Here is a 26,697-nt window from a genome sequence, read left to right as displayed (position 1 = left end):
GTTTCACATTGTCCTCAGTGCGGCCCATTGCATCCTGCCCAAGACAATATGACTTGCCCATCACAGGCTGCCTGGAATATCACCCACCAGTATACAGCTACATGTCCTTCTAAAAAAATTAGCATATTGTGATAAAGTTCATTATTTTCTGTAATGTACTGATAAACATTAGACTGTCATATATTTTAGATTCATTACACACAACTGAAGTAGTTCAAGCCTTTTATTGTTTTAATATTGATGATTTTGGCATACAGCTCATGAAAACCCCCAATTCCTATCTAAAAAAATTAGCATATTTCATCCGACCAATAAAAGAAAAGTGTTTTTAATACAAAAAAAGTCAACCTTCAAATAATTATGTTCAGTTATGCACTCAATACTTGGTCGGGAATCCTTTTGCAGAAATGACTGCTTCAATGCGGCGGCGCATGGAGGCAATCAGCCTGTGGCACTGCTGAGGTGTTATGGAGGCCCAGGATGCTTCGATAGCGGCCTTAAGCTCATCCAGAGTGTTGGGTCTTGCGTCTCTCAACTTTCTCTTCCCAATATCCCACAGATTCTCTATGGGGTTCAGGTCAGGAGAGTTGGCAGGCCAATTGAGCACAGTAATACCATGGTCAGTAAACCATTTACCAGTGGTTTTGGCACTGTGAGCAGGTGCCAGGTCGTGCTGAAAAATGAAATCTTCATCTCCATAAAGCTTTTCAGCAGATGGAAGCATGAAGTGCTCCAAAATCTCCTGATAGCTAGCTGCATTGACCCTGCCCTTGATAAAACACAGTGGACCAACACCAGCAGCTGACATGGCACCCCAGACCATCACTGACTGTGGGTACTTGACACTGGACTTCAGGCATTTTGGCATTTCCCTCTCCCCAGTCTTCCTCCAGACTCTGGCACCTTAATTTCCGATTGACATGCAAAATTTGCTTTCATCCGAAAAAAGTACTTTGGACCACTGAGCAACAGTCCAGTGCTGCTTCTCTGTAGCCCAGGTCAGGCGTTTCTGCCGCTGTTTCTGGTTCAAAAGTGGCTTGACCTGGGGAATGCGGCACCTGTAGCCCATTTCCTGCACACGCCTGTACACGGTGGCTCTGGATGTTTCTACTCCAGACTCAGTCCACTGCTTCCGCAGGTCCCCCAAGGTCTGGAATTGGTCCTTCTCCACAATCTTCCTCCGGGTCCGGTCACCTCTTCTCGTTGTGCAGCGTTTTCTGCCACACTTTTTCCTTCCCACAGACTTCCCACTGAGGTGCCTTGATACAGCACTCTGGGAACAGCCTATTCGTTCAGAAATGTCTTTCTGTGTCTTACCCTCTTGCTTGAGGGTGTCAATGATGACCTTCTGGACAGCAGTCAGGTCAGCAGTCTTACCCATGATTGCGGTTTTGAGTAATGAACCAGGCTGGGAGTTTTTAAAAGCCTCAGGAATCTTTTGCAGGTGTTTAGAGTTAATTAGTTGATTCAGATGATTAGGTTAATAGCTCGTTTAGAGAACCTTTTCATGATATGCTAATTTTTTTAGATAGGAATTTTGGGTTTTCATGAGCTGTATGCCAAAATCATCAATATTAAAACAATAAAAGGCTTGAACTACTTCAGTTGGTGTGTAATGAATCTAAAATATATGAAAGTCTAATGTTTATCAGTACATTACAGAAAATAATGAACTTTATCACAATATGCTAATTTTTGGAGAAGGACCTGTATATCCAGTGCCTAGTGCCTTGACATTTTCTTAGTGGTATCAGGCTCACTGAAGCACATTACCTTGCTGGCATCTCACATCAGCTTAGGCATAGAATGTAACATAAATGGCCCTCAGCAAACTATCCTAGTATGTGACTACGCCAGGAGGCCTCACTACGAACTGCGCTCCAGCACTGGTGCCAGTCTTCACTATACAATGCTGAGGTTCCTCAGTCTGATGGCATATCTCATGCATGATTGCACCATTACTATCTATTGCAGAGCAGGAGAAGCCTGAAAGGAACAAGGAGCAAGATATCTTCCTGCCGCGGGCTCTCCAAACAGCTGATCAGTGGTGGTGTCAGGTGTCTGAACCCCACTGATCAGATATCAGTGACCTACCCTGAAAACCCCTACAGTACACCCTGAAAATTCCTTTAAGGCCTCATGCACACGACCGTTGTGTGCATCCGTGGCCGTTGTGCCATTTTCCGTTTTTTTTTCGCGAACCCATTGACTTTCAATGGGTCCGTGGAAAAATCGGGAAATGCACTGTTTTGCAGCCGAGACCGTGATCCGTGTTTCCTGTCCGTCAAAAAAATATGACCTGTCCTATTTTTTTGACGGACAACGGTTCACGGACCCATTCAAGTCAATGGGTCCATGAAAGAACACGGATGCACACAAGATTGGCATCCATGTCCGTGATCCGTGGCCGTAGGTTACTTTCATACAGACGGATCCGAAGATCCGTCTGCATAAAAGCTTTTTCAGAGGTGAGTTTTCACTTTGTGAAAACTCAGATCCGACAGTATATTCTAACACAGAGGCGTTCCCATGGTGATGGGGACACTTCAGGTTAGAATATACTGAAAAACTGTGTACATGACTGCCCCCTGCTGCCTGGAAGACGCCCCCCCCCCCCTGTAGTTAACTCATTGGTGGCCAGAGGGCCCCCCTCCCTCCCCTGTAGTTAACTTGTTGGTAGCCAGTGGGCCCCCCCTCTCCCCTGTAGTTAACTCATTGGTGCCCAGTGGGCCCCCCTCCCTCCCCTGTAGTTAACTTGTTGGTAGCCAGCCCCCCCTCCCTCCCCTGTAGTTAACTCATTGGTGTCCAGTGGGCCCCCCTCCCTCCGCTGTAGATAACTCGTTGATGGCCAGTGGGCCCTCTCCCCTCCCTCCCCCTCCTAATTAAAATCTCCCCCCCCCTATCATTGGTGGCAGTGGTGAGTACCGATCGGAGTCCCAGTGTAATCGCTGGGGCTCCGATCGGTAACCATTTTTTTGACGGACAACGGTTCACAGACCCATTCAAGTCAATGGGTCTGTGAAAGAACACGGATGCACACAAGATTGGCATCTGTGTCCGTGATCCATGGCCGTAGGTTGCTTTCATACAGACGGATCCGAAGATCCGTCTGCATAAAAGCTTTTTCAGATCTAAGTTTTCACTTTGTGAAAACTCATATCCGACAGTATATTCTAACACAGAGGCGTTCCCATGGTGATGGGGACGCTTCTAGTTAGAATACACTACAAACTGTGTACAAGACTGCCCCCTGCTGCCTGGCAGCACCCGATCTCTTACAGGGGGCCGTGATCAGCACAATTAACCCCTTCAGATGCGGCACCTGAAGGGGTTAATTGTACTATCATATCCCCCTGTAAGAGATCAGGGCTGCCAGGCAGCAGGGGGCAGACCCCCCCCCCTCCCCAGTTTGAATAATAGCTTGGTGGCCAGTGTGCGGCCCCCCGGCCCCCCCCTTCCTCCCTCTATTGTAATAAATCTTTGGTGGCACAGTGTGCGCCCCCCATCGGCCCCCCCTTCCTCCCTCTATTGTAATAAATCGTTGGTGGCACAGTGTGCACCCCCCATCGGCCCCCCTCCCTATATAGCATTAACAACATTGGTGCACCCCCCCCCCCCCCGATCATTGGTGGCAGAGGAGTTCCAATCGGAGTCCCAGTTTAATCGCTGGGGCTCCGATCGGTAACCATGGCAACAGGACGCTACTGCAGTCCTGGTTGCCATGGTTACTTAGCAATAGTACAATAGTAGAAGATTCATAGTTACCTGCTGGCTGCTGCAATGTTCGTGTCCGGCTGGGAGCTCCTCCTACTGGTAAGTGACAGGTCTGTGCGGCGCATTGCTAAATGAACTGTCACTTACCAGTAGGAGGAGCTCCCGGCCGGACACAGACATCGCAGCAGCCAGCAGGTAAGTATGAATCTTCTACTAATTGTGCTATTGCTAAGTAACCATGGCAACCAGGGCTGCAGTAGCTTCCTGGTTGCCATGGTTACCCATCGGAGCCCCAGCGATTAAACTGGGACTCCGGTCGGAACTACGCTGCCACCAATGATCGGGGGGGGGGGGGAGGGGAGATGGGAGGCCGCACACTGGCCACCAATGTTGTTAATGCTATATAGGGAGGGGGGCCGATGGGGGGTGCACACTGTGCCACCAACGATTTATTACAATAGAGGGAGGGGGGGGGCCGATGGGGGCCGCACAGTGTGCCACCAGCGATTTATTACAATAGAGGTAGGGGGGGGCTGCACTGGCCACCAATGATATTCAAACTGGGGAGGGGGGGGGGTCTGCCCCCTGCTGCCTGGGAGCCCTGATCTCTTACAGGGGGATATGATAGTACAATTAACCCCTTCAGGTGCGGCACCTGAGGAGTTAATTGTGCTGATCACGGCCCCCTGTAAGAGATCGGGTGCTGCCAGGCAGCTGGGGGCAGTCATGTACACAGTTTGTAGTATATTCTAACTAGAAGCGTCCCCATCACCATGGGAACGCCTCTGTGCTAGAATATACTGTCGGAAATGAGTTTTCACGATGTAACTCATATCCGACAGTATATTCAAACATAGAGGCGTTCCCATGGTGATGGGGACGCTTCAAGTTAAAATATACCATCAGATTGGAGAAAACTCCGATCCGATGGTATAAAAGGGACTCCAGACTTTACATTGAAAGTCAGTAGGGACGGATCCGTTTGAAATGGCACCATATTGTGTCAACATCAAACGGATCCGTCCCCATTGACTTGCATTGTAATTCAGGACGGATCCGTTTGGCTCCGCATGGCCAGGCGGACACCAAAACGACTTTTTTCTCATGTCCGTGGATCCTCCAAAAATCAAGGAAGACCCACGGACGTAAAAACGGTCACGGATCACGGACCTACGGACCCCGTTTTTGCGGACTGTGAAAAAAAACTGTCGTGTGCATGAGGCCTAATAGGGATTCCTTCTAGAATTGCTCCCCCGGTTATAGACACAGTACAGTGTCTGGGTTTGGAGCATTTCCACCTATTTAGGCCACTTTTTCAGTGACTTTATTTCTTTATATGTATGGAATGTGCCACTTCATTGTGATAGTAACGTTCTTTTGCACCTGGCAGCTTCTGTGTCACATGGTCTGTTGTGGGTGCGGCTTCTGTGTCACATGGTCTGTTGTGGGTGCCGCTTCTGTGTCACATGGTCTGTTGTGGGTGCGGCTTTATTCTACCTCACAGTGCATTGGTGATACCACTATGGAGGCATGTGAGAGTCTGGCTGTGAGTCGGTTCAGACCCTGTTCACAAACCACGGGTAGTTGAGTGGTAGGACCCCATGTGTGCTGAGACACCGTGACGTGGTGCATGAGGGGCTCCGATAGGTTCCTGACTGGAAGATATTGACAAAGTTCTCAGCTTTTAACATCAGCTTGAGAAATTAGCTAGTATTGTCAGTTGTGTATCATTTTGGTGCATTTTTTTTTGCAGTGATTTGTGTATGTATATGTTTCTTCATCTGCACAATGTATCATTTTGTGTAAGATGTCCTTGTGGTGCTTGTGGTCCGCCCCGGCATCCTCCATTGTACGGATTTTTTGCTGGGGATTGCCGTTATCTGCGGACCGCATGAGGAGGAATTGCTCCCCCGGTTATAGACACGCTACAGTGTCTGGGTTTGGAGCATTTCCACCCGTTTAGGCCACTTTTTTCAGTGAGTTTTTTTTCTATTTTTAGAATTACAGTATGTCAACAAAAGGATATTGTTGCTGTTGTGATAGAACAATGTTCTATATCGAGTCTTTTGTAGAAGTCTCTACTGAGATAAACTGAAGAGCACTGCACATAGAAAGAAACCACAAATCTTTCATTTATGCAAATTACTCTATGCAAATCAGAAGATTTATCTACTCTACCTAAGGCTTTGTTTAAACATAGACATTTTAATGTAAAACTCCAGTCAAATTCTTCCTTAAAGATGTCCTAATATTATAATCTCAGTGACATATGAAATACAGATTTAGGACTCATGCACACGAACGTATTTTCCATTTACACTGGCATATTTTTTTGCCAGTGATGAGCGCCAATCAATTATATAGCATTCCGAATGGCACTCGTTTCTCCCCATTTACATGAGGCAATCATTGGTGCTACATGTTTCTGGTCAATCATTCAAACACATGCAGTTATTTAGTTGAAAACAGTAAAAAACTATAATAGTGGCTCACCCTCTCAGATATAAAAAGTATGGGTGCTCTCTCTGCGGTGCACCCTCCTCTGTGTATATTCAAAAAGTACCAATAATAAGTAAGGTGACAGGCACAAAATATCCCCGGACTGCATAGATATATCACTCTGAGGTGTGTGTGTGTGTATATATATATATATATATATATCTATACACATATGTAGTTTATTCTCCATAAAAACTGATAAAAAATAGAGGGTAATTCATATTGAATAAAATATTGAACATGATTAATAACAATAAAATATATCGCTGATATATCTATAGATGATAACCTTGGGCCCTAAGGCCCCTTTTTCACAGGCGAGATTTCCGCGCGGGTTCAATGCGTGAGTTGAATGCATTGCACCCCCACTGAATCCGGAACCATTAATTTCTATAGGGCTGTGCACGTGATCGGTGATTTTCACGCATCACTTGTGCGTTGCGTGTAAATCGCAGCATGCTCTTCTTTGTGCATTTTTCACGTAACACAGGCCCCATAGAAATGAATGGGGTTGTGTGAAAATCGCAAGCAAGTGCTGATGCGGTGCGATTTTCATGCACGGTTGCTAGGTGACGATCGGGATAGGGACCCGATCATTATTATTTTCCCTTATGACATGGTTATAATGGAAAATAATAGCATTCTGAATACAGAATGCATAATACAATAGCGCTGGAGGAGTTAAAATAAAAACAATAATAATTTAACTCACCTTAATCCACTTGTTCTCGCAGCCGGCATCTACAATCTACACAACCTTGAACCCAAACCTGAACTTCTGTGAAGAAGTTCGGGTCTGGGTACCACATTCAGTTTTTTATCACGTGCATGCAAAACGCATTGCACCCGCGTGATAAAAACTGAACAACGGAACGCAATCGCAGTCAAAACTGATTGCAATTGCGTACCTACTCGCGCGGGTTTGCCGCAATGCACCGGGACACATCCGGACCTAATCCGGACACGCTCGTCTGCAAGGGGCCTAACTAATCCACACATATATGACAGCAATTGGTATAGCAGCGATTTTTTTAAATAAAAGCACATAATAGGTCCGGACCACTATAATAAATACCATTATATGATGTGCTATATATTGGATGAATGGATATTCAGGGCACTCTAAGCAATTGGTAAATAGTTAGTAGTAGTTATCTTCTAAATAATTATTGAAAAAACAATGTAGCTCTGTAGCAGTAAGTCCATAAAATCATAGATTAGTATATTCCATCCATATTATTGCAATACGCGTAAAAAAAACACATAAGACTACTTTCACACCAGCGTTTTGGCTTTCCGTTTGCGAGATCCTTTCAGGGCTCTCAGTTTTGCCCTAATGCATTCTGAATGGAAAGGGATCCACTCAGAATGCATCAGTTTGCTTTCGATCAGTCTCCATTCCGCTCTGGAGGCGGACACCAGCGTTTTTATGTCTGCCTGACGAAGCGGAGCCAAACGGATCCGTCCTGGCACACAATGTAAGGCCTCATGCACACGACAGTATTTTTTCACGGTCTGCAAAAACAGGGTTCCGTAGGTCTGTGATCCGTGACCGTTTTTTCGTCCGTGGGTCTTCCTTTTGGAGGATCCACGGACATGAAAAAAAGCCAAACGGATCCGTCCTGAATTACAATGCAAGTCAATAGGGACGGATCCGTTTGACGTTGACACAATATGGTGCAATTGCAAACGGATCCGTCCCCCATTGACTTTTAATGTAAAGTCAGGATTCCCTTTTATACCATCGGATCGGAGTTTTCTCCAATCCGATGGTATATTTTAACTTGAAGCGTCCCCATCACCATGGGAACGCCTCTATGTTAGAATATACTGTCGGATATGAGTTAGATCGTGAAACTCCGACAGTATATTCTAACACAGAGGCGTTCCCATGGTGATGGGGACGCTTCAGGTTAGAATATACTAAAAAACAGTGTACATGACTGCCCCCTGCTGCCTGGCAGGTGCTGCCAGGTAGCAGGGGGCAGACCCCCCCCTGTTTTTAACTCATTGGTGGCCAGTGCGGCCGGCCCCCCCTGTAGTTAACTTATTGGTGGCCAGTGCAGCCGGCCCCCCCTCCCTCCCCTATAGTTAACACATTGGTAGCCAGTGGGCCCCCCCTCCCTCCCCTGTAGTTAACTCATTGGTAGCCAGTGGGCCCCCCCCTCCCCTGTAGTTAACTCGTTGGTGGCCAGACCCCCCCTCCCCTGTAGTTAACTCGTTGGTGGCCAGCCCCCCCTTCCTCCTCTGTAGTTAACTCGTTGGTGGCCAGTGGGCCCTCTCCCCTCCCTCCCCCTCCTAATTAAAATCTCCCCCCTATCATTGGTGGCAGTGGAGAGTACCGATCGGAGTCCCAGTTTAATCGCTGGGGCTCCGATCAGTAACCATGGCAACCGGGACGCTACTGCAGTCCCGGTTGCCATGGTTACTTAGCAATTTGTAGAAGCATCATACTTACCTGCGAGCTGCGATGTCTGTGTCCGGCCGGGAGCTCCTCCTACTGGTAAGTGACAGATCATTAGGCAATGCACCGCACAGACCTGTCACTTACCAGTAGGAGTAGCTCCCGGCCGGACACAGGGGGAAGATTATAATTAGGAGGGGGAGGGAGGGGAGAGGGTCCACTGGCCACCAATGAGTTAACTACAGGGGAGGGAGGGGGGGGGGGCTGGCCACCAACGAGTTAACTACAGGGGAGGGAGGGGGGGCCCACTGGCTACCAACGAGTTAACTACAGGGGAGGGGGGGGCTGGCTACCAACGAGTTAACTACAGGGGAGGGAGGGGGGGGCCCACTGGCTACCAATGAGTTAACTACAGGGAGGGAGGGGGGGTCTGCCCCCTGCTGCCTGGCAGCACCTGCCAGGCAGCAGGGGGCAGTCATGTACACAGTTCTTTTAGTATATTCTAACCTGAAGCGTCCCCATCACTATGGGAACGCCTCTGTGTTAGAATATACTGTCGGATCTGAGTTTTCACGAAGTGAAAACTCAGCTCTGAAAAAGCTTTTATGCAGACGGATCTTCGGATCCGTCTGTGTGAAAGTAACCTATGGCCACGGATCACGGACACGGATGCCAATCTTGTGTGCATCCGTGTTCTTTCACGGACCCATTGACTTGAATGGGTCCGTGAACCGTTGTCCGTCAAAAAAAATAGGACAGGTCATATTTTTTTGACGGACAGGATACACGGATCACGGTCTCGGCTGCAAAACGGTGCATTTTCCGATTTTTCCACGGACCCATTGAAAGTCAATGGGTCCACGAAAAAAAAAGGAAAACGGCACAACGGCCACAGATGCACACAACTGTCGTGTGCATGAGGCCTAACTTAATGGGAATCCATTTTATCTGACACAATCTGGCACAATCTCCCATTGGCTTGCTATAGAAGACATAATACAACCGGATCTGTTCATGACGGATGCATGCGGGTGTATTATTGTAACGGAAGTGTTTTTGCAAATCCATGATGGATCCGCAAAAAACGCTAGTGTGAAAGTAGCCTAAGATATAAAAATTTATAATAGATAGCATAAAAAATATATAAAGTGTGCAGAGACGTCTTGATCAATTGGTATAATAGTTGTGTAGATATTCAGATATCCCCTAATGCTTGTGTGAAGCTCATACATTTGGTGTTAGGGAAAAGAAGGCAAACACTTAACTGGCAAGTATAGAGTGATACAATGTAACATGTGGTTACTTTACCACCTGAAGGAGTTGATCAGCAGTTTAAATGTATCGTCCCCTGTTTGTATTTCTCCTACTTTCAGCATTGAGTCCTGTGCTGCAGTCTCTAGCTGTGCTGTGTTCGTTGCTCCCGACGTCTCACCTGGCGTCCCACGTGGTTGGGGGGGTTGGTCTTTGATTAGCTTGAAAGGTTAGTAGTAGACCTGCAGGCTGAATAGATCTAGGACTTCTCTGTACACGCTGGTGATGGAAGAAGCAGTAGTTGTGGATCCAAACTCGTATTCTTAGCTGAATCGCATATTAAGGCCATATACTTGCTCCTTCTTCCGTGGTTGTGTATATAATGAATCCAGTAAATCTGAGCCTGAAAAACGCACATGCGTTTTTGATACGCATGAAAGACGTATTAAAGACGCATGTGCATTTTTATCTTTTTATGTGCTGTCCATGAATACCTCCAGATAGTTGAAAGAAAAAGGAAAAAGTCTGGTACCGTGTTAGCCAGCCAATAGAAAACTAGTTTAGTGCTCTCATTAAGAGAAACAAAATAAGAGTATTGCAGGTTTGATACCTTTTAATGGCTAACAAAAATAGAAGTAATGATGTTACATAGCGAGCTTTCGAGACATCTCCAGTCTCTTCATCAGGTGTACTACAAGAATATATGAAGAAACAGCAATATATATACAATAAGAACAGAGGCATGGGGGAATGAATGGACATTTGAAAAAAAAAAACAGAGCAACATATTAAAGATCTTGAGAATGAGTCCTTAATTATCTTACAGATAAGGGGTGTGAAAGTTTTATGGTCTCTAAATTGATGTTATCTCAGAGACCTGGTGCCCCGACTATGTCTTCAGATCTTGTAGTGTGTCATAAATCCCGGGGACAAATTTAGTCCAGTATTCAAAGTGTCAAGCAGTGTTATAAATTTGTATTCCCAAATTCTTCTAGCTTTTTGGGATTTGAAGTTACTTTTTAATATGAGAACTTTCATATGTTCTACATTGTGTCCTAGGCTACAGAAATGCTTAGCCACAGGAAAGTGTAGCTTCTTCTCTTTAATTGTGTGGCGGTGGGACCTCATCCTTGCATTGAGTCTCTGTCCTGTTTCTCCAACGTAGAGGCCTCTAACAGGACATTTAGTGCAGAGAATCAGATAAACAACATTAGATGTAGAACATGTGAATGTCCCAGGGATCCTATATTCCTGCTGTGTGTTGGGGATCCGGATCTTATCTGTTGTCATTATATGGGAACAGGTTTTGCATCTGCTTATATTACAGGGATGGGTTCCTTTTTCTGTGGTACCTGGCCTTGAACTTGATCTGATCAAAATGTTCCTTAGATTTGGAGGTTGTCGGTAAGCTAGTAAGGGGGGGTCTGGGAAGATTGTTTTTAGTCGTTCATCCTTACGTAGGACATGATGTAATTTTTGGGCAGTTTTCCTCAGTACCTCTAGTTGTGGGTTGTAGGTGACAACCAGAGGTATGCGCTGGTTCTGTTTCTTTTCATTGTATTGGAGAAGTTGACTTCTAGGGATCTTGGTGGCTCTTGTGATCTGATCTTCAATTGAAGCAGGATGGTAGCCCTGGTGTAAAAATGTCCTTTTCAGATATTGTAAATGCTCATCCCTGTCTAATGGGCTGGAGCAGATTCGGTTATATCTGACCGCTTGACTATAGATGATGGACTTTTTAATATGTTTGGGGTGGAAACTGTCCCATTTGAGGTATGTAAGCCGATCAATAGGTCTCCGATACAGGGATGTCTGTATTGAGCTGTCTTGAAGTTTTATGGTGGTGTCCTGACCCTCAACTATTCCCACACAGAAGTCAGCTTTCTGGACACCACCATAAAACTTCAAGACAGCTCAATACAGACATCCCTGTATCGGAAACCTATTGATCGGCCTACATACCTCAAATGGGACAGTTTCCACCCCAAACATATTAAAAAGTCCATCATCTATAGTCAAGCGGTCAGATATAACCGAATCTGCTCCAGCCCATTAGACAGGGATGAGCATTTACAATATCTGAAAAGGACATTTTTACACCAGGGCTACCATCCTGCTTCAATTGAAGATCAGATCACAAGAGCCACCAAGATCCCTAGAAGTCAACTTCTCCAATACAATGAAAAGAAACAGAACCAGCGCATACCTCTGGTTGTCACCTACAACCCACAACTAGAGGTACTGAGGAAAACTGCCCAAAAATTACATCATGTCCTATGTAAGGATGAACGACTAAAAACAATCTTCCCAGACCCCCCCTTACTAGCTTACCGACAACCTCCAAATCTAAGGAACATTTTGATCAGATCAAGTTCAAGGCCAGGTACCACAGAAAAAGGAACCCATCCCTGTAATATAAGCAGATGCAAAACCTGTTCCCATATAATGACAACAGATAAGATCCAGATCCCCAACACACAGCAGGAATATAGGATCCCTGGGACATTCACATGTTCTACATCTAATGTTGTTTATCTGATTCTCTGCACTAAATGTCCTGTTAGAGGCCTCTACGTTGGAGAAACAGGACAGAGACTCAATGCAAGGATGAGGTCCCACCGCCACACAATTAAAGAGAAGAAGCTACACTTTCCTGTGGCTAAGCATTTCTGTAGCCCAGGACACAATGTAGAACATATGAAAGTTCTCATATTAAAAGGTAACTTCAAATCCCCAAAAGCTAGAAGAATTTGGGAATACAAATTTATAACACTGCTTGACACTTTGAATACTGGACTAAATTTGTCCCCGGGATTTATGACACACTACAAGATCTGAAGACATAGTTGGGGCACTAGGTCTCTAAGATAACATCAATTTAGAGACCATAAAACTTTCACACCCCTTATCTGTAAGATAATTAAGGACTCATTCTCAAGATCTTTAATATGTTGCTCTGTTTTTTTTTTGTTTTTGTTTTTCAAATGTCCATTCATTCCCCCCATGCCTCTGTTCTTATTGTATATATATATTGCTGTTTCTTCATATATTCTTGTAGTACGCCTGATGAAGAGACTGGAGATGTCTCGAAAGCTCGCTATGTAACATCATTACTTCTATTTTTGTTAGCCATTAAAAGGTATCAAACCTGCAATACTCTTATTTTGTTTCTCTTAATGAGAGCACTAAACTATACCTCCAGATAGAAATTAAATGGCGAATATTTGAAGTATAGAACAATGTATGAGATTATACATATAAAAATGGAATTTTGATCCAGGTTTTGAAGTAGACCCACAACATAAGGGATGTACCTCCCCTACCCCCTTTAGAAGAGGTTACTATAAAAGGCTCAGATTGACTGGATTCATTATATACCCAACCACTGAAGAAGGAGCAAGTATAGCTCTGAAATGCGTTTGGTGTATAAATTTGGCCTTAATATGCGATTCAGCTAAGAATACGAGTTTGGATCCAAAACTACTGCTTCCTCCATCATCAGCGCATACAGAGAAATCCTAGATCTATTCAGTCTGCAGGCCTACTACTAACCTTTCAAGCTAATCAAAGACCAACCCCCCAACCACCTGGGACGCCAGGCAAGGCTACTTTCACATTACTGATTTTGGGGATTCGTCATGGATCTGCAAAAACGCTTCCGTTACAATAATACAACTGCATGCATCTATCATGAACGGATCCGGATGTATTATGTCTTCTTATAGCCATGATGGATCCGTCATGAACACCATTGAATGTCAATGGGGGACGGATCAGTTTTCTATTGTGTCAGAGAAAACGGATCCATCCCCATTGACTTACATTGTGTGTCAGGACGGATACTTTTGGCTCCGCTTCGTCAGGCGGACAGCAAAACGCTGCAGAGCGGAATGGTGACAGAACGGAAGCAAACTAATCTGCATTCTGAGCAGATCCTTTTTCATTCAGAATTCATTAGGGCAAAAGTGATCCATTTTGGACCGGTTGTGAGGGCCCATGACAGATCTTAGAAGCGGAAAGACAAAACGCCAGTGTGAAAGTAGTCAGAGATGTCGGGAGAAGCGAACACAGCACAGCTAGAGACTGCAGCACGGAACTCAAACGCTGAAAGTAGGAGAAATACAAACAGAGGACGATACATTTAGTGTCCATTCACACGTCCAGAGTGTATTACACCAGGCCGGCACCACAATAGAACTGCCTATTCTTTTCCGCAATTGCCAACAAGAATAGGACATGTTCTATTTTTTTATGGAGCCGCGGACCAGAAGATCGGGGGCACACTCTGGAAAGGCGGATGTGGACAGCACACTATGTGCTGTCCGCATCCAATCCTGCCCCATAGAGAATGAATGGGTCCGCACCCGTTCCACAGAATTGCAGAATGGGTGCGGAAACATTCACGGACGTGTGAATGGACCCTTAATCTGCTGATCAACTCCTTCAGGTGGTAAAGTAACAACATGTTACATTGTATAACTCTATACTTGCTAATTAAGTGTTGAATGAGAGACTTGCCTTCTTTTCCCTAAGGCCTCTTTCACACAGGCGTGTGCGCCCCATGGTCGTGCTGCGGCACGCAATGCACAAGCACAATCCGTGGGGCAGCCGCAGCGGATCGCGGGCCCATTCACAGTGCAGGTGGAAAAAGTATGTGAACCCTTGGATTTAATAACTGGGTGAACCTCCTTTGGCAGCAATAACTTCAACCAAACGTTTCCTGTAGTTGCAGATCAGACGTGCACAACGGTCAGGAGTAATTCTTGACCATTCCTCTTTACAGAACTATTTCAGTTCTTGGGATGTCTGGTGTGAATCGCTTTCTTGAGGTCATGCCACAGCATCTCAATTGGGTTCAGGTCAGGACTCTTACTGGGCCACTCCAGAAGGCATGTTATTTTCTGTTTAAGCCATTCTGTTGTTGATTTACCTCTATGCTTTGGGTCATTGTCCTGTTGCAACACCATGTTCTGTTGAGCTGCAGCTGGTGGACAGATGGCCTTAAGTTCTCCTGCAAAATGTCTTGATAAACTTGGGAATTCATTAATTTCCTTTGATGATAGCAATCCGTCCAGGCCCTGACGCAGCAAAGCAGCCCCAAACCATAATGCCTCCACCACCATACTTCACAGTTGGGATGAGGTTTTGATGTCGGTGTGCTGTGCCTCTTTTTCTCCACACATATTGTTGTGTGTTTCTTCCAAACAGCTCAACTTTGGTTTCATCTGTCCACAGAATATTTTGCCAGTACTGCTGTGGAACATCTAGGTGCTCTTGTGCAAACTGTAAACGTGCAGCAATGCTTTTTTGGACAGCAGTGGCTTCCTCTGTGGTATCCGCCAATGAAATCTATTCTTGTTTAGTGTTTCACGTATCGTAGATTCGCTAACAGAGATGTTAGCATATGCCAGAGACTTTTGTAAGTCTTTAGCTGACACTCTAGGATTCCTCTTCACCTCATTGAGCAGTCTGCGCTGTGCTCTTGCAGTCATCTTTATAGGACGGCCACTCCTAGGGAGAGTAGCAGCAGTGCTGAACTTTCTCCATTTATAGACAATTTGCCTTACCTTGGACTGATAAACAGCAAGGCTTTTGGAGATACTTTTATAACCCTTTCCAGCTTTATGCAAGTCAACAATTCTTAATCATAGGTCTTCTGAGAGCTCTTTTGTGCGAGGCATCATTCACATCAGGCAATGCTTCTTGTGAAAAGCAAACCCAGAACTGGTGTGTGTTTTTTATAGGGCAGCTGTAACCAGCACCTCCAATCTCATCTCATTGATTGGACTCCAGTTGGCTGACACCTCACTCCAATTAGCTCTTGGAGATGTCATTAGTCTAGGGGTTCACATACTTTTTCCACCTGCACTGTGAATGTTTACATGGTGTGTTCAATAAAAACATGGTAACATGTAATTCTTTGTGTGTTATTAGTTTAAGCAGACTGATTGTCTATTGTGGTGACTTAGATGAAGATCAGATCACATTTTATGACCAATTTGTGCAGAAATCCATATCATTCCAAAGGGTTCACATACTTTTTCTTGCAACTGTATGTATATATATTTATATACATCTGAGTGATATATCTATGCAGCCCTGGGATATTTAGTGCCTGTCACCTACATTATTGTTAGTACATTTTGAACATGCAGTTATTTTTCTCTGCTGCTCATCCCTTGTTACATGAGGCAATGTGGTGTTGAAAACCAATCATTTTTGTGCCCGCATAAAAAATGCGATCATTGACTTAAGAATGTTTTCTCATTTATTGGCTGATGGCTGGGCAATGATTGGGATGTAACATGATAAAACTGCAACCGTTTGCCCAATCATTGTCCCATGTAGATAGACCTTTAGGGAGAGTCACTGTTATTTTTGTTTAGAATACGTCTATATACTGATTTCTCCACATTCAATAAAATATTAATATTTAAATAAATAAATAAAAATGAAATGTTCACATGGCACCAAATATTTCAGGAGTCCATCTGCTCACCTTTTGCAGAGGAGGGATTTCAGTCGATTGCAGGAAGATGGTGCCTTTGAGTATTTGCTGAATTCCTTATTGTCATCACCATTCTGTGATTTGTGTAATTTTCTACATAAAAGCAAATTAAATAATTATTAGGCTATTTCTAACCAAGTGGCTGTGGGCAAAATGCTTTAATCACTTAGCTTTCAGCAGCTACAGCAGTGGCTATCTTGTATGCTAAATAAAACCATTTTAATAAGAGGCAAATTTGTTCGAGGAATCGAGGGGAAAAAAGCATTACATTTCTGAACTTAATCCATTATGCGTAATGGCCGTATCTATAAACCTGTATCACACGTGTGACGGGGGATTTGCATATCACTTACTATGACATCCTCAAGCAACAATTATGATAGCACTATCTGAACGTGTTAAGAAATAATAATATAAAGGATGTACAAATAAACCCTCTCCTCCGGGGGCTTTTAGTTTAATCTACCTGGCTTTAATCGTTTTATTCAGCTGCATTCTAAAAATGTAACATTTATTACTCCTATACCATCTGTAATACTTGTTATGTGTATAAGACAATGGGGGTTTAGAAGCTAACAAAGGTACTTTACTGTCCCCTTGTAATGTTACTATTGTTTCAAAAACATTTATGACCTCTCATATTTGACCTTTCAAAATTTTTGATTGCCAAGTCGCCCACTGATGGCTGGAACAAGGGGGTAAAAGTCCTTAGCTGAGCGTCCTGGCCCTTGGGCTGTCCTAGGAGAAGCTGGGATGGCAGTTTAGGAGACATAGGACACACACCATCCTGCTTGACTCTGTAGACAAGACCAATCATGAATGAAAGGACAGAGTACCCCTTTATTCCAGTGATCAGTAGGGGGTTTCAGCAACGAGACCCCTGTCCTGATATCTTGTGAAAAATCACTATGACAAGTGTTTTGAAATGTCAGAAACCATTGAATCAAACATTACGGGCTATATTATTATTGTATACATATTTAGAAAAATATCTGTTAAAATTGTGTTCAAATACTTGTATGTACTTTCTGTCATGTAAAATCTCCAAATTGCCTCATAGAAAAATATAAAGATTTTTAGGTTTGTTATCCTGGTGGTCATATGTTGTATTACCCCAAACTTTAAAGAGGACCTTTTACCGATTCTGACATTACCATATAAGTACCTGGTAGTGTAGGGCATATTAATGAGATGTGATATCGCTTTTTTATTTTTCTTTGGGCTGCTCCGTTGCCCGCTGTGCCCCCATTCTGGTTTCCCGCACTGTATGTACCCGTAAATCCATACCATCGGTACAGGTAGTTGGAGATGGCTGTGTTTCTCGGGGGGCATCTCCTTTTCCCTGGCTCTGAGCTGGCCAATCGCAGTGGAGAGCATCACAGCCAGGGAGGAAAAAAAGCTCACCTCCTCCCTAGCTGTGACACATTCCAAAGGTGCCAAATCAGTATTTCATAGAGGAAGTACCACTTACACATAATGTTATAAAATTGTGCAGCATTAGCTTTTATTATTGAGGAATGGTATTCATTTGCCAGAACTGGGATTATCCCCCGTAGCCAGGGCCGTATTTTCAGTCCTATTAGGCCTGAGGCATATGAAGTAATAAATCCAGGCATCTGGCCACCTGAGTCCCAGCATTCTAGACCATAGACTGGAAGAGGTTGCGGTCTGCAATGCCGGGAAACAGGACAGGTGTGTATTCATTTTTTTTCCACTGCCCGCTTGGGGGACATTACTGGTGGGAAAGAGAGCTTTGCCAGGGACATTACTACTGGTGTGGGCCACTGGAGGACATACAAGGAAAAGAGGAGTGTAGCAGCTCTCACCTGCCCTTCCTTTGATTGTGAGCACGGACAGCCAGTGTCAGGTGCGGGCGGCAATAGAAAAAAGAAGTTGAGAAAATCCAGCTCCACTTAGATAAAGGAATATGCGTTTATTCAGCTTGCGGTTAAAAACTCATCCACGGATTACAAAATAGCAGTCTTGTCTAAGCTTTTCGGGCTACCAGAGACAATTCCAGCCCTTCTTCATGACACAGAAAAACATTAAAAGTGAGACCTTTTATAGGGGAGGGTGCACCTGTGTTCACTAATTGTTCCCACAGGCCTGTAACCGCCCCCAGAAAGAGGTACCACACCTTCAGTTAACTCTTCATATGAAAATCAAATAAAAGAAAAAACTAAAATATATAACCATATGTATGCATAGAGAAAATATATATGGCTGATAGCTATTCAAAAACTATGTCATACAAGGATATACATATATAGAGGATATGTAGCAAAAATTAAAAGTGAGGGCGAGCACTCTACACCTGGAATCAGTTAGTAATGTATAAAATAATTTATTAAATAACCATATAACAGTATGACATACAAATGGACCCTATAAACTAAAATCTAATGGATACATTAAAAACAATACAAATGCCACTTGAGAATAGGTTGAATAATAACAGTCTTTTCTGTTCAGTGCTGCTAATATAGTAAATAGGTTTTGCCGCTATACTCTAGTATCCCATGCGCATATTGCAATAGTCAGTGGAATTCGCTGGCTTTTAAGTGCTGCTCCGATAGCAGCCCCACAGTAGTGCAAGAGGATTCGATATGTCCACCACCACATATAATCAGGGCTTGATCTCCTTAGACGCCAATGATCTTAAAACATGCACCTTCCAAAGGTACACCTCACCATGTGAGGTTTGGACTGAAAGTGTTCCTACCTTCCTCTGATTTCGAGGACGTCCCGTCGGACGTGTACGGTGGATAGGCTGCAGGCGGCCGTTCCGGCGTCTCCCTCGTGGTGTCTGTGATCTGTGATCAGCTGTTCCCAAATCTCGCGGGATTTCGGACGTGGTGTAACCCTGGACTGTACAGCGGTGGTTCGAAGTTCTGTACTTAGCGTCTCAAGAGTCTTGCTTCTTCCGCTAGTTGAATTGTTTGCATGGCCATGCGTCTGTTGCGGAGATGCTTCTAATACAGGTGTACGGCCCAGACGCGTTTCGGGAACTCCTTCCCTTCGTCAGTGGTCCAGCTACACCTGTTTTACTCCGCCTTTTATACTTCCAACTAGCTCCAAAGACCTGGATCACCGGATTAGTTTTCAAATACATGGGATATACATGCGTTTTTTAGCGGTATTGGTGCGGTTTTCTTAAGGAACATACGTTTTGATGTAAAATAAATTCCTTATGACAATCTGTGTATTCTTCATAGGTCATATATGTAATTTATATTTATATTACAGAAGAAAGGGTTAGTCTCCAAATGGATAATATCATTTTACTGCCAACCTGCACTGTAAATTTTCCTATTTGAATTGATTCAACCATAATAGATGGCATGAGTAACATCTAGGTGTCTATGCTCATATATAAAAATATACAATAAAACTATATGAGATATGCATTACCAGTGGAGCATGACTCCTGTATATAAAAAATAGATATCTGTTCCACTGGTATCTTGGTACTATGTAATACATACATCTGTTTCAATAAATAAAAAGATAAAATAATAAAGTAGGCTGAGAGAGAGATATATAGCCTTCATAATCCCAAAATCTTGATGATGTAAAATGTGTAAAATATAAAATATAAAAAATATAAAATATATGTAACATAGAATTTTACACAATTTTAAAAATTATAAAAATTATAAAATTTGAAAAATGCACATTCAGGGCAGTGACGTCAGTTTCCATATTCTGGTTCAGACTGGCTACATCCACTTGATATGGTGAGTGAGATTGAGTGCAGACTGGCTACATCCACTTGATATGGTGAGTGAGATTGAGTGCAGACTGGCTACATCCACTTGATATGGTGAGTGAGATTGAGTGCAGACTGGCTACATCCACTTGATATGGTGAGTGAGATTGAGTGCGACTGGCTACATCCACTTGATATGGTGAGTGAGATTGAGTGCCAGTCTGAACCAGAATATGGAAACTGACGTCACTGCCCTGAATGTGCATTTTTCAAATTTTATAATTTTTATAATTTTTAAAATTGTGTAAAATTCTATGTTACATATATTTTATATTTTTTATATTTTATATTTTACACATTTTACATCATCAAGATTTTGGGATTATGAAGGCTATATATCTCTCTCTCAGCCTACTTTATTATTTTATCTTTTTATATATTGAAACAGATGTATGTATTACATAGTACCAAGATACCAGTGGAACAGATATCTATTTTTTATATACAGGAGTCATGCTCCACTGGTAATGCATATCTCATATAGTTTTATTGTATATTTTTATATATGAGCATAGACACCTAGATGTTACTCATGCCATCTATTATGGTTGAATCAATTCAAATAGGAAAATTTACAGTGCAGGTTGGCAGTAAAATGATATTATCCATTTGGAGACTAACCCTTTCTTCTGTAATATAAATATAAATTACATATATGACCTATGAAGAATACACAGATTGTCATAAGGAATTTATTTTACATCAAAACGTATGTTCCTTAAGAAAACCGCACCAATACCATGTATATCCCATGTATTTGAAAACTAATCCGGTGATCCAGGTCTTTGGAGCTAGTTGGAAGTATAAAAGGCGGAGTAAAACAGGTGTAGCTGGACCACTGACGAAGGGAAGGAGTTCCCGAAACGCGTCTGGGCCGTACACCTGTATTAGAAGCATCTCCGCAACAGACGCATGGCCATGCAAACAATTCAACTAGCGGAAGAAGCAAGACTCTTGAGACGCTAAGTACAGAACTTCGAACCACCGCTGTACAGTCCAGGGTTACACCACGTCCGAAATCCCGCGAGATTTGGGAACAGCTGATCACAGATCACAGACACCACGAGGGAGACGCCGGAACGGCCGCCTGCAGCCTATCCACCGTACACGTCCGACGGGACGTCCTCGAAATCAGAGGAAGGTAGGAACACTTTCAGTCCAAACCTCACATGGTGAGGTGTACCTTTGGAAGGTGCATGTTTTAAGATCATTGGCGTCTAAGGAGATCAAGCCCTGATTATATGTGGTGGTGGACATATCGAATCCTCTTGCACTACTGTGGGGCTGCTATCGGAGCAGCACTTAAAAGCCAGCGAATTCCACTGACTATTGCAATATGCGCATGGGATACTAGAGTATAGCGGCAAAACCTATTTACTATATTAGCAGCACTGAACAGAAAAGACTGTTATTATTCAACCTATTCTCAAGTGGCATTTGTATTGTTTTTAATGTATCCATTAGATTTTAGTTTATAGGGTCCATTTGTATGTCATACTGTTATATGGTTATTTAATAAATTATTTTATACATTACTAACTGATTCCAGGTGTAGAGTGCTCGCCCTCACTTTTAATTTTTGCTACATATACTACTAGAGGAGGGGTGATCCTCTAAATTGGGCTAGTAGCACCATCCAGAACCCTGCCTGAGGTGAGCCACCAATTTTGAATTTCTAGACTATATATATAGAGGATACATGAGATATAAACTGGATATGTAACAATATTTTGCCAGAATATGATGGAATGGAATGGAAATCACATCATCACATCATCAGAGAATTAAGTACTATGATATTTCCAGAGAAAAGAGGAATTCACAAATCAGATCCCTGGTATGTAAATTATTGCTGCATGATCAGATCTAGGCGTTTGTTGAGCCCCTCAGGTTGACGTGTGTTCAGCGAAAAAATCCAGAAGGATTCTCTATTTAATAGTTTCCTTCTAATGTAAATTGCAATACGTGGGTTGCACTATTAATGCTATAAAAATCCAGAATACGCAAACACATCTCTGATGTGCCCCATCATGGCAGTCGCAATGTGTCTGCAGCTAGTCTGCATTTTGCTGTCTGCCATGGTGGGGACACATCAGACATGGTGGTACAAGGCATAGAAAAAGTTTTTTTGCCCAAGCGTGGAGGAGATTATAGAAGGAAACTATTAAATAGAGAATCCTTCTGGATTTTTTCGCTGAACACACGTGAACCTGAGGGGCTCAACAAACGCCTAGATCTGATCATGCAGCAATAACTCACATACCAGGGATCTGATATGTGAATTCCTCTTTTCTCTGGAAATATCATAGTACTTAATTCTCTGATGATGTGATTTCCATTCCATTCCATCATATTCTGGCAAAATATTGTTACATATCCAGTTTATATCCCATGTATCCTCTATATATGTATATCCTTGTATGACATAGTTTTTGCATAGCTATCAGCCATATATATTTTCTCTATGCATACATATGGTTATATATTTTTGTTTTTTCTTTTATTTGATTTTCATATGAAGAGTTAACTGAAGATGTGGTACCTCTTTCTGGGGGCGGTTACAGGCCTGTGGGAACAATTAGTGAACACAGGTGCACCCTCCCCTATAAAAGGTCTCACTTTTAATGTTTTTCTGTGTCATGAAGAAGGGCTGGAATTGTCTCTGGTAGCCCGAAAAGCTTAGACAAGACTGCTATTTTGTAATCCGTGGATGAGTTTTTAACCGCAAGCTGAATAAACGCATATTCCTTTATCTAAGTGGAGCTGGATTTTCTCAACTTCTTTTTCTCTACTGGAGGACATACGTACTGGAGGGACACTTTGGGAGACATTACTCAAGCAGAAGAAGAACACTGTGAGGTACATTATTGGATGGAGGAGAGGACTTTAAGGGTCATTACTGGGGAGCACTATGAGGGACATACCTACTAAATGGGCACTGTGGAGGATGCTACCAATGGGGGGCATGGTGGACATTACTACTTAAGGGCAGTGTGGGGGACATTAATACTGGAGGGGCACTGTGGGAGACATTACTACTGGAGGGTGCACTGTTGGAGACATTGCTGGCAGTACTATAGTGGGCATTACTGGGGTACTCTAGGGGAATTTTTAATACTGAGGACTGTATAAGGGTTGTCACTGGAGGCACTGAAGACCTTTACTACTGGTGGACTATAGGGGTCATTTTTTTTATTTTTATATAAATGTATTACTGGTTGCACAATGTGGGGTATTCTTATTACTGGGGGCATTTTACAGGGCATTGATATTATTGAGGGACACTATAGGGGGCATTAATATTGCTGGAAGCATTATAGGGGCATTATTACTACTGGGGGCACTCTATAGGTATTATTAATGGACGAATTTTAAGGGACATTAAAACTACTGTGGTACTATTTTTCAGCATTATAGTATTTGGGGGCATTGGGATTGCTGGCCACCACAGAGGGGTGGCCTCTGGGGAGGTATTTGGGCTGCTGGGGTAGTGTATTGTGTTGCACTGTGGTATTTGGTTCTGCTGGTGCAGTATTTTGTCCTGTACTGTGGTATTTGGTTTTCCAGCAGAACCAAATACCACAGTGCAGCACAATATACTTCTCCAGCAGAAACAAGTTACACAGGACAGAACAAAATACTACCTCAGCAGACCCAAATACCACAGTGCAGCAAAAAGTTCTGCAGGGGCAGTATATTGTGCTGCACTGCACTGTGTTATTTGGTTTTGCTGGGGCAGTATATTGTGCTGCACTGTGGTATTTGGTTCTTCTGGGTGGTATATTGTGTTTCCCGGTGGTATCTGTTGCTGCTGGGGAAGTATATTGTGTTGAGCTTTGGTATTTGGTCCTGCTGCACCAGATACCAAAGTGTAAAACAACCCCTCTGTGGTATTGCTGCCCCGTCTACTTGCTAGCCCCACTTACTTGAGTTGCCCCACCTTCTATCAATTTGGGCCCTGATATGATGTATTCAGACTTGTTGCCTAGGGTGGCTATAAATACAGCCTTGACTGCAACTGAGTACCATTCAGCAGGAGCAACCAAAAACTACAAAATGTACAGATCTGTGTCTGGTAAACAATAATGCCCTCAATCAATAGTTTGGTGGGGGTGCAGGGGTCAGACCTCCACCAATAGGATATTGATGGCCTATCCTAACAAACCCCCAGAAAACACCTTCAAAGTTGAATTTATTTGTTTGGAATAAAGGATTTTTACTGCAATAATCACGCAATGTACGTCGAGAATGGTGCAACTACAGTACCCTGAAAGATTATCAAAATTAGGGTTATTCACTTTAGAAAAAAGACGACTGAGGGGAGATCTAATTAATATGTATAAATATATCAGGGGTCAGTACAGAGATCTATCCCATCATCTATTCATTCCCAGGACTGTGACTGTGACGAGGGGACATCCTCTGCGTCTGGAGGAAAGAAGGTTTGTGCACAAACATAGGAAAGGATTCTTTATGGTAAGAGCAGTGAGACTATGGAACTCTCTGCCTGAGGAGGTGGTGATGGTGAGTACAATAAAGGAATTCAAGAGGGCCATGGACGTATTTCTGGAGCGTAATAATATTACCGGCTATAGCTACTAGAGAGAGATCGTTTATCCAGGGAGTTATTCTGATTGCCTGATTGGAGTCGGAAAGGAATTTTTTATTCCCCTAAAGTGGGGAAAATTGGCTTCTACCTCAGTTTTTTTTTTTGCCTTCCTCTGGATCAACTTGCAGGATGACAGGCCGAACTGGATGGACAAATGTCTTTTTTCGGCCTTATGTACTATGTTACTATGAGAATAATAAAAGGAGTGCATACAATGAAGAAAACAGTTTTGTATTGATCTCCTACCTCTGTCTCTTTCCGTCATTTGACTCTGACACCGTGTTGCCCTGTGTGGAGACAATCTGACAATGAACCGTTCCTAGGAGCAGCATCAGGCACATTGGTCCAGCCTGCTCAGTCACACTTGCCACAGAAACCATGCAATGCAGCACGAAAGCCGTCACTAGGAAAATAGTATGTGAACAGAAAATAAGTGGATACAAAATGGAAAATAACACATTAATCATAAAAACATCCATAAAACATATCTGGAGATTTTGCCAGTAAAAAGAGATGAAAGATAAATAAATAAAGTAAATCTATCTCAGCCCACATCTGATAGTAACGGCCAAGAGTGTGGGATGTGCAGTAACAGTGGAAACTAGAGATGAGACAACATGAACATAAAAGGAGAGATGTATCAAGCTGGTATGAGTTCTGTGTTCAGGTGGAGAATCTAAGATGACAGTATCATTAGATGTCATATAAAAAAGACACAAGGCAATTTATCAAATAATATCTGTTATTTGTCATGTTACTAAACTAAAAATAAAAATAAAGTTTGTTTCAAGACTTAATGGGGTTATCCCATGATTAAGGTAAAAAGATGAAAATTAGACATCATATAGCACATGGCAATCTCAAACAAAGCTAGAACCAGCCCTGTACCTCAAATGGATCTAGAGATCCCCCCCATTTATTGCTCAAATTGATCTGCTAGCTTTATTTCATGCTGGCAGCTCAGGGGCGTGTTCTTGCTGCTACAGCTCTCTGCCATCACAGCTCAGGAGGTGTCCTTTCTGCTGCTTCTCTCTCCCTATTATGGTCACAGTTAAAGGGGTTGTCCGGGTTCAGAGCTGAAACCGGACATACCCATAATTTCACCTCGGTGGCCCCCCTGACTTGAGTATCAGAACAGTTCATGCTCCGATGCTCTCCTTTGCCCAGTGCTAAATCGCACAGGGCAAGGGCTCTTTTGTTTACAATCACACACTGCCGGACGGAAGCTTCCGTCCGGCTGTGTGTTCGGTGATGTCACCGGTCTCTGTGTCAGGCAGGGCTTTTTATACAATTAGCGGGCATTTGTATTTATTATGTTAGGATGTTAAAATACAGCAAGCAATGGCTGCAATGACTGGGATCGTCTGACGCCAAACTGGTCATTTAACCCTTCAGATTATGCTGTTAATAGCAACCGCAGCATCTGTGGGGGTTAGGCAAAAGTAGGATCCTCCCTCCTTCTGAAGATTCCCAGGTGTTGCGGTCCCTCCAGTGACAGAGGTTAGAAGATCTGAGAGACTGGCTGCACGTTAGGTCATCTGACAGCCTATCTGTTTTCACTTGTTGCAGTGTTGTTGGTAATGACCACACCTCTTGTCTCAGGTGTAGCTTGTGGTCATTACTGCTCCTCTATTTAGTCTGGACTCACACTTCATACCATGCGGTTGATATTCTCTGCCTGGAGTTGGAAGAGCTGGTGTGTGGTCGTCATCTGAGTTCCTGCTTGGTATTTTGTTGCTCCCGATTTGGTTTCTGGTGTATGAATATTCCCACCTTCGGGGTCTATTAATGCTGACAGGAGTCAGGGTTAGGTTTAGGGTTTTCATTAGGTGTCACCATTTCCCTTTCCATAGCCTTGAGGACTAGATCCCGGTCATTTTCCTTCTGTTGTCATTCTGGTGTTTCTCTCCTCCCCCTACACTGTGTCACCAGGCCTGTTATGG

The 26,697-nt window shown here is 43.4% G+C and overlaps 1 protein-coding gene across 3 annotated transcripts in view; it reads right to left on the bottom strand.

Annotated features, from left to right (window-relative positions):
* Window positions 1-26,697, bottom strand: part of PHTF1 (putative homeodomain transcription factor 1) — a 272,612-nt gene that overhangs the window by 117,195 nt on the left and 128,720 nt on the right. For all 3 annotated transcript variants that reach the window (XM_044283480.1, XM_044283481.1, XM_044283482.1), the window contains 2 exons: window positions 25,001-25,157; window positions 16,368-16,469 (listed from right to left, as the gene is read on the bottom strand). In XM_044283480.1, the coding sequence (XP_044139415.1) occupies window positions 16,368-16,469; window positions 25,001-25,157 (259 nt within the window). The remainder of the gene's footprint in view (window positions 1-16,367; window positions 16,470-25,000; window positions 25,158-26,697) is intronic.

The sequence above is a fragment of the Bufo gargarizans genome, chromosome 3 (assembly GCF_014858855.1).
Source record: "Bufo gargarizans isolate SCDJY-AF-19 chromosome 3, ASM1485885v1, whole genome shotgun sequence".
Lineage (NCBI taxonomy): Eukaryota > Metazoa > Chordata > Amphibia > Anura > Bufonidae > Bufo > Bufo gargarizans.
This window is presented reverse-complemented; position numbering and strand designations above follow the sequence as displayed.